General features: G+C 42.6%; 1 protein-coding gene across 2 annotated transcripts in view; it reads left to right on the forward strand.

Moving 5' to 3' along the window:
• dok7b (docking protein 7b) overlaps positions 1-15,576 on the forward strand; it is a 74,369-nt gene that overhangs the window by 40,504 nt on the left and 18,289 nt on the right. For both annotated transcript variants that reach the window (XM_015344829.2, XM_015344840.2), the window contains 3 exons: positions 2,343-2,420; positions 3,859-4,011; positions 10,849-10,971. In XM_015344829.2, the coding sequence (XP_015200315.1) occupies positions 2,343-2,420; positions 3,859-4,011; positions 10,849-10,971 (354 nt within the window). The remainder of the gene's footprint in view (positions 1-2,342; positions 2,421-3,858; positions 4,012-10,848; positions 10,972-15,576) is intronic.

A 15,576-nucleotide genomic window follows, 5' to 3' on the forward strand; every position in this document is an offset into this window, starting at 1 on the left:
AATACGGTGGGCAATATGATGCATGAAAGACACCAGAATGAGAAAACACCGTAGCCATTGACTGTGGCCCTGTTCTGCAAATAAGTAGCCAATTAAACTTAACCAATTTCTTAAAAAAAACATAATTAACCATTAGACTTAAAAGGTTCTTTCAAGTAAGATGCAAGATTACTAGGTACTGTCTAATGGTCCTAGTGTACATTGCTTTTTACATTTTAATAAATGAAATCCACACCAATGTGGAAAAAATGCTTCAGAGAAACAGAGAAAGCAGATGATATCTTTGTGCTGCATAATACTGTAACATTCGGCCCTCCTGTGTTGAACTGCCTTGACTTTTTCTTCCTCTCCTCACGTGTTCACCTTCTTTCTCCTTGTTCCTCTATAAAAAGGAGGGAGGTAGACATTTTAGGATCTTTCCCACATGGGGCCTTAGGCTGTGCTGTGCTCACTCTCACTCCTCTGACTATCACACGCTTGTTTAAGAATAAAGGTCATAAACCCTGAGTACATGCTGAGACAATAAAAAGGGAAGACTGCTACAGTGCTTTCATATTGCTCGTCTTCAGCTTCTGAGGGGATTTTTAGTTTATTTAGAGACTGCAAAAGGACAGACCTGCTGAGCCTTTTTCCATTTCTAGTGGTTTCAGAGTGAAGACCACAAAAATACAAATCACCATATAGCAGTCTCCATAGTGGCTGTAAGGTGAACTTCTACATCTTAATGTAGTAATGTTAGTTACAAATCAAGTGAATCTGTCCTTGCCATAAATGATTAAAAAAATAGTACAAATATGTAGAATTGTAAAGGATATAAACTTACTGTTATATCTAATTCTAATTCTCATAATCTCATTTTATTTATTTTTTATGACATGGTCTCGAAACTGTAATAAATGTTGAATAAATGTTAACCTACAGTTGAGATTAAATTGGTCTTGTGGTAATAATGTTCTTTGATTAGATCTCCTGTAGAAGGTTAAGATTAAGTCAGTGTTGTTGGTGTTATCAGGAGTGTAGCAGAGAGGGTTAGTGTTGTTGCTCTTAACAGGATTGTAGCGGAGAGTGTTAGCTATTGCTCTTACTAGGAGTGTTGTGGAGAGGGTCAGTATTGCTGCTTTTGCCAGAAGGTCCATGACGGAGACCAGGAAAAGATGACAGGATCCTTAGTGATTAATTAAAGCAAAGCTGGCAAAACATCATCCACATTTCTATACTGTATGTTACATGGAAATTTTAGTCCTGTGTCTTGTGGTTGCTTACTAAAAAAGCATTTCAAATATGTCCAATATATGTTATTGTACAATTGTAATAATAATAATTGCTTACACTTATATAGCGCTTTTCTGGACACTCAACTCAAAGTGCTTTACGGGTAATGGGGACTCCCCTCCACCACTACCAATGTGCAGCATCCACCTGGATGATGCGACGGCAGCCATAGTGCGCCAGAACGGTCACCACACATCAGCTATCAGTGGGGAGGAGAGCAGAGTAATGAAGCCAATTCATAGATGGGAATTATTAGGAGGCCATGATTGGTAAGGGCCAATGGGAAATTTGGCCAGGACGCCAGGGTTACACCCCTACTCTTCTCGAGAAATGCCCTGGAATCTTTAATGACCACAGAGAGTCAGGACCTTGGTTTTACTGTATGTCTCATCCGAAGGACAGGGCCTTTTTACAGTATAGTGTTCCTGTCACTATACTGGGGCATTAGGACCCACACAGACCGCAGGGTGAGCACTCCCTGCTGGCCCCACTAACACCTCTTCCAGCAGAAACCTTAGTTTTTCCAACAAGGTCTCCCATCCAGGTACTGACCAGCCTCATACCTGCTGAGCTTCAGTGGGTTGCCAGTTGTGAGTTGCAGGTTGATATGGCTGCTGGCTAGTACATAATGTATAACTGCAGCTATTCTGAGACAAACTTGATTTTACTTTGTTCTTGGTTCTTGCATGATGTAAGAAGGGTGTAAATAAGTTGGAGGGTTGGCGCTTGCCCAAGCACTGGGCAAAATGCTAACATCTCTTTTTTTTGTGTGCCCTTTCCCACACGTTAATCTTCTTTTGCATACATTTCAGGGTAATTTGCACAGTGAAACAGAGACTGAGCACTAATTTGATCATAGGTGCAGGAAGACAGTTTAGCACAATCTTTTACTCACACTGCAGTGTTTGCAGGTATTACATTTCTTTTTATCTTATCTTTTTAGCCAGCAATTATGTGATATGGCTTTCATAGCATCAGAGGTGTTTCCTCAAGTGAATTTTTTAATATCTAGAGACTAAAAATGATTGCTAACGGAGAAAGATTTTGTGTTGGTTTCTTTTTTTTTGTAGATTCAAAAGGCAGCTATGAGCTGATGACCTCCACCATTGAAATGCCAAAAAGATGTGAAGTCACGTCTGGTGAATATTGTTAGTTTGTATGTAGTATTGTTGAATATGAAGTTGAAAACATTGTATTTTTTACCTACCTTTCAGAAAAGAGTACATTTACTTATACAGTATGCTGTTCCTCTATTTCTTAATGGAAATCTCAACAGAGGACTTTATAGAGTCCTTTTATCTCAAACATGTTTCTCACAGAAACGTTCCCTCTGTTAGCTATGACAGCTGCACCTGCAGCTGGTATTTTGACACACTGTGCACTGTGCGTTGTTGTCTACTCATTTGTAATCACTTCCAAAGCATAGTTGTGCTGGACAGAATCGATTTTACTGCTATGCCAAACATTTTATACAGAAGATCATTGAGGATAAGGTCACGGGACAAGTGAAATCAGTATTCAGTTTTAAAATGTTTATTTTCTTTTTAATTACGTAATTTAGGTTTACCTGGCAATTTCCTATGGCACATATTTGAAAATAAATATCCAACCACATGTGCCTTGGAACTTGGATGTCTGAGGTTACACTTCTAGTTCACAAACTGCTGATATAGCAAAAGCAAAAGCATGACATTTTATTTCCTTCAGAGCCATATATTATACCCAGGAAAGCAACCAGAAGTTAATGATCTCAAATGCATAGCCAAAATAAACCCTCGTTTTCTTTAATGAGAAAGAAAATGAGGATGGATCAAGTATTCAAAGTCCACAGAAACACGGACACAGTCAATTTGTTGGGTTTCTTCAGAACGAACAGTGAATTATGCACAGATGACATTGGTAAAAACTAAAAACAAAATCACATACTGTATTTAAAAAAAGACCAGGAGGGACTTCTTTAAACAAAGATTGTGGGAGTATGGAACAAGCCTAGCATACTGTTGAGGCTGATACCCTGGCATCTTTCTTTAAACTGCTGAACGATATCCTTGGTTCAATTAGCTATAGAAGGAAAATGTCGTTTGTAACCATTCTTATGGTTAAAAGTTAAAGGTTTTGAAACTGAAGCAAGCATCAACAAATCCTTGGCTTCAGCCTAGTTGAAGTCATGTGACAAGTGAATGAAAAGAACAAGTAATGACAAGCATAAGTATTGTCTGGGAGACTACTTTGACTGTGCGACCAGCAATAGACAGATGCACTTCTAGAGAACATTTGCAACTGTCATAACTAATGGGGGGCAAATGTCTTTATGCCAGAAAAAACAGCATAATACGCCTTTATTTTGGAGACATCTTTTAAGCTTACATATGAATCTTTAGGTCATGGGTATTCTTTCTGCGTTAGTTATTATTAACATTTTTTAAGAAAGTCTTAAGTTTCAGAGCTTCAGCTACTTTAGCGACACTGGGTACTGTCTGCTTTACTGTATAAGAGTGCTTTCCAATTCTACCCCAGTTGTGGTGGTTATGGAAATCTTTAAAGTGTCTACCGGTGTTTTAGCCTTGATTAATTATGCATTGCTAGGGGGCATGTCAGCCATCTCAACGGACGTACAAGTGCCGGAAAAGCTTCGTGGTGAAGGGGTGACCTATGTTAATATTCCTGTCAGTCCGACGTCGAAGAAGCAGCTTCATTATATGGAATTAGAGCTTCAGGAACCTGGCTCTGGAGTTAGAGGTAACACAATGCATCTCCATAGACATAGGAAGAATATATATTTACTTGAAATAACAGATTTTGATTTCTCTGATTTTGACATTGTATGCCGCTTTGCTCTTTTCTGATGCTGCATTATTTTGAGGTGAATGAATATTGCATGACGAAGGTGGTTTAAAAACAAATTGTAGCAGACGTGTAATATTCTGCTGCTCGGTGGAACAAGCAGCGGATCTTCGAGATCTCTGTAAGATGAACCCATGTGCTGGGTGAGCCAGCCGAAAAAAACCTGGAAACTGCACAACCGCATGCAGTCAGGGGAAAGCTGAGGAGTGCTGTGCACGAACACAGACTAGGCTAAGTGGGAAGCACGCACAATAGGAGATGATCTGCAGGCTATGAGCTAAGAAAGCTGAGCACACATCATGTGGTGATGCAGGTAGAAGCATGTTTAACTTGGTGACATAGTAGAGCTACTGTATGCACATAGGCAGGGATGGTAGTGTAGCAGGTAGGGAGTGCAGTTTGGGTCCATGGTTGGTCCAAACAACCAAAGTCCAAAGCACAATCCAAGGGTAGTGGTCGGTGCAAAGAAAGAATCAAATCCAGGAAACTAAATAAAACACATTTCTCGGCAAAAGGCACATCCAGGAGACAATGTTGTGGAAGCGAGTCCACAGCCAAGTAAATACAGGGAAAACACAGCAGAGGTCAAGGATCCTAGCAAGGCAAAACTAGAGAAATGGGAACAAGGAATCGAGGGACTCGGAGATAGTACTCCTTAACAGATCCCTGAGCAGAGTCAGAGCATTCCTTAATATTCTATACCACCTAATACAGGCGTATGAAAATTGCCTGCAGGTGATGCAGATTTCCTGTCGGCATGCGTTTCCATGGCAGGCAGCACTGAGTGAGTGATGGATGGGTGGCTGCCTACCCTGGCAAACACTGGCTTGCTCCTCAGCTTTGCAATGGGGGCAAGCCTGACAATATGTTTTTGTATTTGCCAGGATGGGCTCTGGCTCACCTACAACCATGAATTGGAAGAAGCAGTTATAATGGTATTTTGTACTGTATGAAGTACTGCTTCATCCTTGCACATTAGAGTGATGAGGCATGAAAAATAATTGGCTGAAATGCATGACTGTACTTCTGTTTTTATTACTGCAGAATTATTATTATTATTCCTATTATCAATTATTTATGTTGTATTCCAATACACTTGTATTCTAATACGCCTGTAGCACTTGTCATAGTTAATCAATGACTTTCTCAGTGTTTGTGTATAACCATATACCATAGGGACTAATGTTTGTATTGCGACAACATCATTTCACTGTATTGTCCAGCTGCATGGGATCATTGCATTTTTCCTAAGATGAATTCCTTGTCCAATGATATGTGTTCATATCCGCTCTGTGCTACATTGTATGTTTCTTTTCCAGATGTAGCTTTAGCTATAGTTGGAGATATAGCACTGTAGGTTGTTAGCACTTTATCAAGACAATATTAGCTTTGGGTCAATTTTGGCTGTCTAACTCCTGCTGGATCAGGGAGTCTGGATGCATCATGTCATTTACAGTAGCCTTCACTAGCTACTTTGATTTCTGTGTCCATTTAATGATATTTCCTTCTCGGGACTCATAGCTTTCACTATACTACAATACTCTAGTCTGTGTATGGGTGTGGCACATTTCTCTCATGGCTTGCATGACAACCATATGATGCATTTCATTTTTGCAATCGAGATGGATTGTATTGTAGTTATTTTCATTTTGCATATTTTTTGGTTTCCACATTTATTTTCCAGTTGTGTGTTACTTCTAATTAAAAAAAAATGTAAAGTCATATTTCTCAAACATGAGCAAATTTGATGCTAATGCCATTCAACAGGGCTGGATGGCGATGCAGTGTTTAGCATGGCTGCCTTGCAGTGCTGGAGGCCTGGGTTCAGTGCTACTTACTGTAAAACTCCACATAGATAGCACCCCAGGTCCAGAATTGAATGGAGGGCCCCATTACTGTGAGGCTGTGAGGTTAGTAATGCTAACCACTGCGACTCAATGATGCCCATAATGATAAGTCTCCAAATGTAATCATAGACTCTAAATACAGTAGGTGGGTTTTGAAAGTATTATATCCTTTTCCACATATTCTAAAAAACAGAACAGAAATCTGCAATTACAGTGGCTATCAAAAGAATACACCCAACTTAGACCTTCACCTTTTTTTGTGTTACAGTAATAATATATTTAATTGCTATGTTTTGTGATTAACACAAAACACTTTATAATGTTAAAGTGTGAACAAAATTATACAGATCATCATAAATTATTATTATAATTTACTTGTTTACATAAGCACTCCTCTCCCTTGAGTCAGTATTTGGTACAGGAATTCTTGGCAGAAATTACAGCCAAAATTGAGTCTTCTTGGATAAGTCTCTATCAGCTGTGCAGTTCTTGCTCATTGTTCTTTGTGAAATTGCTTAGCATCCTTAAGTTGGATGGGGATTGTTGGTGAACAACAATGTTCTCAATTACATTGAGGTCCGGGCTTTGACTGGCACAATTCAGAACACTGACTTTTATTGTTTTTAAGCTACTTCTTTGTTGCTTTGACAATAACCCAAAACATATAGCTTTGGCTGTATGTTTTGGGTCATTGTCCTGCTGGAAAATGAATATTCTCCCAAGTCTCAAGTCCCTTCCAGATTGCAAAGGGTTTTCCTTCAGGATTTCTCTGCACTTTTCTGCATTCATTTTTCTTTCTATCTTCACAAGTGTCCCAGGCCCTAATGCAGCGTAGCATCTCTGTAGCATGTTACAGGCACAACCATACTTCACAGTATGGATGGTGTTCTCAGGATGATATGTGGTGTTATGCTTGCACCAGAAAGGTTAATTGCCTTCTGGCCTTCTGTAATTGAGATTTGATGTGAGTTGTTTTAAACAGTGGATTTTGTTCTGCCACTCTCCCAGAAAGCCCATGTTTGTGCAGCACGTGGGTAATTGTTGTCATACGCACAGTTTCTCCCATCTTTGCCATGGAAGACTGTAATTCCTTTAGAGTTGCCACAGGCCTCCTGATGGCCTCCCTGACTAGAGCTCTTCTCGCCTAGAGCTTCAGTTTGGAATGTTCTGTCCAGATTCACAATTATGCAGTATTTTCTCAATTTCTTTTTAATGGATTACATATGTTCTTCTGGGAATATTCAATGCCTTGGAATCTTTTTCTACCGTTTCCCTGGTTGGTGCTTTTCAATAACCCTATCCTGGATTTGTTGCCTTTATGATATAGTTTTTGTTGGGAGCTGTACTAGTCACTGTGGGTTTTCCCAGAGGTAGCTGTATTCGTCCTGAAATAATGTGAAACACAGGTTCTGGGCGAGTAGCTCCTGGAGTCAGGTGGGTCCGTGCAAAGCTGTGCACCCGCCGCATCCGCTGCTGCAGGTCCCACTCGTAGTCTGGTCCAGCCGGCGGTGCCGACCCGTCTCTGGGCGGCGGGGCGATGACCAGGTCCACCGGGGTTTGCATTTCCCAGCCCAGCATGAGCGTGGCCGGGATGCACCCGGTGGATTCCTGGACCGCGGTCTGATACCCCCAGAGCGCAAGGAGGAGGTTGCGGTTCCAGTCCTGTTGGTGCCAGGACACCAGGGTGGCCAGCTGGGTGGCGAGCGTCCGATTAAACTGCTCCAACCACCCATCGCTCCGCAGGACCAATGCCAGCACCCTCTCCTTCAGCCTCTCGAACGTCGCCGGGGCATTGCACAGGCCAAAAGGCATGACAGTAAACTGCCAGAGGCCCTGGCCGATGGAAAAGGCCATCTTCGGGCGAGCATCGGGATCGAGCTGTACCTGCCGTAGCCGCAGCGGAGGTCCAGGGAGCTGAACCAGGTCGACCTGGTGATGTAGTCCAGGGCGTCACCTATCCTCAGCAGGGGGTAGGAATCTTTCTGGGTGACCTCGTTCAGCTTGTGGTGGTTGACGCAGAACCTCCACGAGCTGTCTTTTTTTTTTTACCAGTACAGCTGGTGCCGACCACAGGCTCACGGAGGGCTCAGTCACCCCCGCTGCGGCCATCTCCCAGATCTCTTCCTCGCCGGCGGTCCGCTTGGCGTGAACCATGTGTCCCGGTCGGATGCGGATGGGCCGAGTGTCGCCAGTGTTGATTTCATGTTGGACCAGGGCAGTGCGGGTGCAGTCCTCATCTCTCGCCGCAAAGAGGTCCTTGTTCTGGGCGAATAGCTCCTGGAGCCGCTGCCGCTGGTCCTGATCAGGCCCTCGCAGCTCTGCTGCTAGAGGTCCTCAACGGCGCGCCTCGCTTCCACGCAACGCTCGGCCCCTGCCGCCGCCACCTTGTCTGGTCCCCCGGCCGTCTCGGGGGCAGGATCCGTCACGCTCGCTCCCCGGCTCGCAGGCCCAGTCTGCCCCGGCGACTGCCACCGCTGCCACTGCCTCTTTTTCCACCGGCTCCGGCAAGCCTGTGTCCCTCGGCCTTCGCCAGGCCTACCCTCCACCGGGTGATGTCGCTCCCCCTGCCACACCAACTCCTGCCGGCCCAAGTCCAAACTGGCCCCCACTCGCTGCAATAGGTCCAGCCCCAGAATGCAGTCCTCCTGGATGGGTGCGAGGTAGCAGGGGTGGCACACTGTCGCTGCACCTAGATGGAAGGCAAGCACCTGTTTCCCCCGGACTGCAGCGAGCTGTCCCGTCATGGTCCTTAGCCGCAGGCTGGAGGCCTCCCATCCGGCGGGGTTTGTGCCCTCGGTGTCGGGGAGGATGCCTGGCCGGAGTAGGGTTACAGATGAACCGGTATCGAGTAGGGCCAGGCAGGGTTCATTCTCAATTTGGCAGTGGAGGTACAGGCCCTGACTACAGCCGACTCGCTCCACGATGGTGTGAGGGGCACCGGTCTTCACAGCACTCTCTGGAGCGGGGGTTGAGGTGTTCAAGGGCGGCCATCCCCACGCTGTGCCGCCCCGTTCCCGTTTCCCGACGCCGAGGAGTGCGGGGTTCGGGTGCCGGCAGAACCGGGCTCGGTGTCCCCTCTTCCCGCAGCGGTCGCAAATCAGCATGCGGGACTGTTCCGCGGGGGTCGCTGCATGGGTTGGCTCCTCTACCCCCTCGCTGGATTCCTCCGTCGCCGCCTCGGTCAGCCAGCAGGGCGCACTGTTGCGACCAGCTGCACGTGGCGCCGCAGCTCCTCGGGTGAGAGGGCCTTGAGAAAGGCCTGGAGAGCCATCTCCCGCTACGCCTCCCGGGGAAAAGTTGGGTATCCTCGGCGGGTGAGGAACATGACATCAGCGGCAACCGGGCCCAGTCGCTCTCCTGGTCGGCGCCGCCGCAGGGCCAGCCTCTCCCGCATCAGGTCCGGCGCCTCCTCCACACCAAAGCGCAGCTGGAGACCTGCTGCCAGTGCCGCATATTCGCCTCTGTCCTCCTCCGGGACGTCCAGGAGCACCTGGCAGGCCGCTCCTTCCAGCGCTGCCGTCAGGTGGCCGGCCATCTCAGCCCAGCTCCAGCCATTCGTCCGGGCCGTGAGGTGGAACTGCGCCTCGTAGGTTCCCCAAGGCGCTTCCCCGTCGTAGCGACCGGGTTGCCCCCGCGCCGATGAGTGTGGGATTCGCTGGTCGGCTCCGGCAGAGAGGGTATCCTCTCTCTGGGGCACCCGCTGACCAGGAGTAGCTGCCAGTCTCCCCAATTCTACCGGTGGGACCACTACTAGTAGCCCTGGTAAGGGCTGTGGCCACCTGTCGCACCCCGGAGTTGCTCCCTATGTGCGCTGCCGATGGGTTCCGTCTCTTTTAGAGTCAGCCGGGGCTTGACAGAATCGGCTAATGTCTGCCATGATTTGTCCATCCTGCCTGCTTCTGACACCAATGTAGCATTTACAGGTTCTTCTCAGAACAAAGGACCAGTGGAGACGCAATCAACAAACCAAGCGATAGCTTTATTCATTAACAACCACAAAACCAAACACAGGATATACACGCACATGAGGAGACTGACAGAACATGTACACATCTTTAGGGTGGTAATTACTTAACAACACGGTATACACTTATAAGACTACATGGGGCACTATAACTACTAGGACATTATTTACATAGGTAGGGTCAGCCGCTGGTCACCGTGCTGACCCTCAGACTCTCCCCGGCTACAACTCCCAGCATGCCCAGCGGTACTATGAGTGCCTAGGGGCGCTTCCTCCTCACCACCAGGCGAGAGCGTTACAGTACAAACCTCCAGTTAAATGCATTTTTTTCCATATTGTAACACAACATAATGTAAGAAATGTCCAAAGGTATGCTTTTAATAGCCACTGTATGAAAATACATGGGAAACAAAAGTGAATTTACATTTATCGTGTTGCAAAATTCTGATTGTGAAAGTTAAGTTGTGAAATGTCTTGGTGCCATCAGCTTTATTCATCAGTTATCATGTTTGATTGTGAAACTTGTGTTTTAACATGCTGAAGTATTGCTTTGCATCAAAGGCTTGATGTTTCCATGATTTCTATTTTACGAACTCATATAGCACTGCATACAATTTGTGGCAGGCAGGGCAAGGAAATAGGTAAAATTAAGAAACACAATAGAAGTGATTTTAATAATCCCCCCCATTAAAAATTAAATCCAAAATAAAGTAGAGTGGTCTAGTTTCTTAACAATTAGCATAAGTTAGCAATTAAACCCATAATCCCTTTGGTTTACTTAACCGAATTCTGCAGCGCACTTGAGCATTTTGGAATGTGCCAGTTTCTGAGGCGATAAAAAGTAATTCTCATTGAATTTATGAGCTGTTGTAATGTTACAGATGCAAAGTAACATTCATGGATTATGTTTTTGTTCTGCAGGAGGGGGCTCTACCAAGTACGCCCAGATTGATATCACTGCCACAGAGACAGCCCACAAAGTGGGGACCCAGCATGCTCAGTTCAGAGAGGAACGTCTGCAAGAACTTGAACAGAAAAAGAAGGGTGCGTTACAGTGACCTGATTGTGGAACATACATTCACGATCCATACATTTCCAGGATTTTGCCTGATGTAGGGGAATATTGCCTTCAATAGTCTTATAAAGGCTCTACAGAAAAAAAAAATGGCTCCAGATATTGTTGTGCATTTTTTTAAAGCAAAGATTACTGAAGCATAGTACAGTTTTATTGTTAAAACTTATGTAGACATAAATCATCTACTATATACCTTTAAGGGACGTTACTACTAAATTAAGTGGAATACATCTGAACAGAGCAAGACTGTTCTGATAAGTTTTCAGTCTGGACAGTGATGCTTTCATAGTCATTTTTTCCCATTATTCTATTTGCACAGGCAAGGTCTTCGTCAGAATTAGTCCCCTCTATATTTTCAGTGCTTCTTACCTTTTGAATTCACTGAAACCATTATGTTCATTCTGGATTCTACTTCTATGACCTCTGCAGTGTCAGATGTCTCATTATCTGACATTATGTCACTATAAGTACCTCTGATATTTAACCTGTTGGACATAGTCTGTCATCTCTTTTAAACCCTTGTTTTCTCAAAATTATTTTCTCTAGAACTTCACAAAATAATTTTATATAACTATAAGGGTAAGAGGGTGTACAAACATTTGTGTGGAAGTAACAATTTTGTGCTTTTAGACTAGTATTCTCTGTATATGTTATTTTTATATCAAGTTTTGTGATTCAATTTGTAATAACATTTATATGCCTTACAATAGAGATGAAAGTTTGTATTCATAGGCTGGAAAAAATCCATTTGACAAGGCAGAAAAGGCAGTTTCTAGTGACTATCACACTTCATCTTTAATTTTTAAATAAATACCTCTAAATATCAGTCTTACTCTAAAAGGACACTTCCACTAACCTGTTTGTGTATTTTAATTGTAGTGCCAGTTGGAGTCATTTATTAATGGATCCTTGAAATATTTTGTCTAATAATTATACAACAGTAATACTCCAATAGTAACACATTACTTTATTAAAGGTTTTATGATGGATGTTGTAATAATTTGTAGATGGATACAAGGTCATTCTACAACCCTAGCTTCTGATGGCTGTTCCTCAATTTTGTTTGATGTAAAATTACTAAATGGTGATAGGTTTTTACAGTTATTATTATAGCTAAACATGGACGTTTTTGGGCCAGTTTCTGCTGCAATACATTACATAATGTACTGTATAATAAATAGGTAACACTTAATTTCAATGAAGTTAAAAAACACTGAACTACTCTATATAACAACATATAGTCTATCCAGCTCTTTGTGCAAATTACTTTGTACAAGCATGCAACTATTTGTAACTGTTCCTACTGAGATGCACTGAGAGCTGAAAGCAAAGCAGAACTCCATGTAGGGAGAAAAGTAAGGTGAACATCACAGAAGAGACCACTGCATTCTTGAGTGCTGACAAGGACTCAAGAATGAGTTGTAGGTCAGTAACTGAGGTCCTGGCATGTTTATGTGAAATTGTATTCCTTTAAGGCAGGGATGGGGAACCTTTTTTCTGCTAAGGGCCATTTGGATATTTATAACATAATTTGCGGGCCATACAAAATTATCAATTTAAAAATTAGCCTGCTATATTTGGTCAAACATTTAATTAACTCACCCCTAATGTGATGCCTGGAACTGCCTCTCTTTGGTGACAGGTTTTCCCTTCACCTCCATGAACTGCTTGACTTCATCCCGCAGTTCGTAAAACACAGTGTGTTAACACTTTCGCAACGTGTACACTCCCAGCCTGCCTGGCACTGACTGTCCTCTGAATCACCGCAATACAGGCAGACGGGCCGCGGGCAGCCGGCGAGAAGCATGCGTGTCTGTCCCGTCGTGTACTCGTATGTGTCCTGTCTATCCCATAATGGACGTTCCTTGCTTGTCCCTCAAAATAAACGTTATTATTATGATTCACTTAATATAAATTTATGTTGCTATGAAAAAGCTCCTAGATTTATTGAATTTCAAGTCCCACCTGCGTAGGGCTGGGCGATATGGCCAAAAACATTATCACGATAAAAAATTTCATATCAGTTGATATCGGTAATTATCACGATAAATGTCAAATCATTATTTCTTTCAAGTTTAAAGGCAGGTTTTTTTTCTCCTGGGTGAAAGTTGAAGAAACCAGACAGTTAATTAGTGAATTAAACAACTCTTCATTTTAAGAACACATCACTTGCCCAACAGCAGAAACATTAAACAAATCTGTTAGCTGCCCGATCTGCAACACGCACGCGTAAAGCATGAACATTTATCAAACTTTTTTTAAAATTATATAGAGGAAAATTATATTGCGATAATTATCGTTATCGAATTATCGCCAGGTTACGCAGGCCGGACGTTTCCCACCCCAGCTTTAAGGCTTTTATGCTTTGTAGTGTTTATGAAGGAGTTCTGACAGTGTTGTTTAGCCACCTTTAAGTAAAGTGTTACCAAACAAATCTTCTGAAAATAAAACTCTGCCTTGGTCTCCTGGAACTATTGTAGTAGAAATTGTTTTAATTATCCCAGGCAGATTTACTTTTAGAGTAAATCTGACATCAACTGAAATTTAGAATTTTTCTTTCCTTATCTCGTTGCCTAAAATGTTCAGTTTGTGTGGAAATGTTTAAAGACGTCTTCTGACATGTTAAAACCATATCCCAAAACGTGCATACAACGTGAATGTATCATAATTTCGCATGATGCAATTAGCTTCGATCAACTGTACCATTGGCACATTGTCCCCTTATTAAAGACGGAGAGCCATTTAATATTAATGTGGCAACAAAAAGTGAAAGGGCTCAGCTGTCCAGGTGTTTCAGCAAATCAGGTTCATTTTGTGGTGTATGCAGAAAAACTGTGTGAATGCTTTACTTCAAGAAAACTTTGGAAGAAAAGATTGTGAGCATCAGGGTACACTACCCACAGTCAGGTGTAGCAGTTGTTCTAGTTGTAAGATAACACACTTCTAGAAGATTTTTCCAGGTTGTGTCAAGAAACTATATACAACTAGAAAAACCTACATTTCAACCTCTGCTCAGACCATTGCTTCTTAAAGAGCCTGTAAATACACTGCTCTATAGCTGACTTGCAAAGCCTGACATTCTATATGTACAAATTTGATGTAAATCGCAAACCATTGTAAGCAGTATTTTTCAATGTATTAGTTCTGATCTTTCTATTTCTAATAAATTGAAAATTAAGTAATGGAGGATGTTGCAATTTTGCATTATTTACAAAATGTAGCTGTTTCCGAAGAGCCTTAATCCTGCAGGTTCTATACAGTAATGCTACATCTCTAAAGCATGGCTGAAGACCTGGGATTTTTGTAACTTATCAACATGCCACAAAATTTAGAGTGGCCTCTACATAATAGTGGTTCCAAGGTCATCTGTCTCAGTAAGTCGTTAGTCATGTAGTGAATTTCAAGGAAAGATTCAACCACGAAGACTAAGGAGCTTCCAAAAGAACTCGGGGACAAAGTCGGTGAAAGGCACAGACCAATAAAACAGTATCATACATTTCAAAGAAACTTAACATATCTTTGAGTGTGGTGAAGTCAATCATTAACAAGTGTAAGACACCTGGTTAGGGATGCAACTGGGAGGTCAATGGTGACTTGGAAAGAATTACAGAGTTCAGAGAGTTGGCTGAGATGGGAGAAAATGTGCTTCGGTCAACAATATCCCAGTCACTTCACAAAACTGGCCTGTATGTGAGATTGCGAAACTTAGCCTATACTGTACATCAAAAGGTATTTGCAATTAAACTTTTAAGTAATACTGCAAACATGTGGCAAAAGATTTTGTGGTCAGACAAGACAATATTGGAATTTTCTGATCTTAATGCAAAGAGTTATATCTAATGCAAACCCAGCAACGCACCCAGCAAATCATTTATTCATTCATTCCTACTGTCAAACATGAAGGTGGCAGCATTATGTTATAAATCTGCTTCTCATCAGTAGGGACTGGGAAGCTTGTCAAGACTGATGGAAACAGATGGAGCAAAGTACTGGCAAAGTTAAATTCCAGAAGAAAACACCTATAACTTGGACAAAACAAAAATCACCTTTCACATTGGGCAGTAAAATATAAAGTCAAAGACACTCTCCAGAGATACTGAATAATAAGATGGCTTGAGCTAACCTGCCAAGGCAAATGGTAAAAAATGTACACCAAATTAGTTGGCAAAAGGTGCTCACCAAATATTTAATTCACAAGTCTGAAGAGTTCACAAAACAAAAACGAAAACATCGATTTTAGTTTTTGCTAAAATGTCCTGTACTGTAATTTATCTTATCCTTATTTAGCTTCACTTCACAGGATTTCAATAAAAATATAAAGTTTTACAAAATAGGATGCCATAGGTAGGGTTGGAATATTTTTATGTCACTGTTAACATTATGTTAAAATCAGAGTAGCCTGCATTCATACCTAGGGACAGAAAATAAATCAACGGAAGACTTGAGAGGTTGAAGAATGTGTTAAAGTCCTGTTATAGCGCTTGCCGCTTTTTGCAGAAAATTAAAAAAGCATTTCTGGCATGAGTTAACATCTTACTTCCCATTTTGATAGAAATGTTGTATAATACGGGGGG

Source organism: Lepisosteus oculatus, chromosome 1, assembly GCF_040954835.1.
Source record: "Lepisosteus oculatus isolate fLepOcu1 chromosome 1, fLepOcu1.hap2, whole genome shotgun sequence".
In the NCBI taxonomy this organism is placed as follows: Eukaryota; Metazoa; Chordata; class Actinopteri; order Semionotiformes; family Lepisosteidae; genus Lepisosteus; species Lepisosteus oculatus.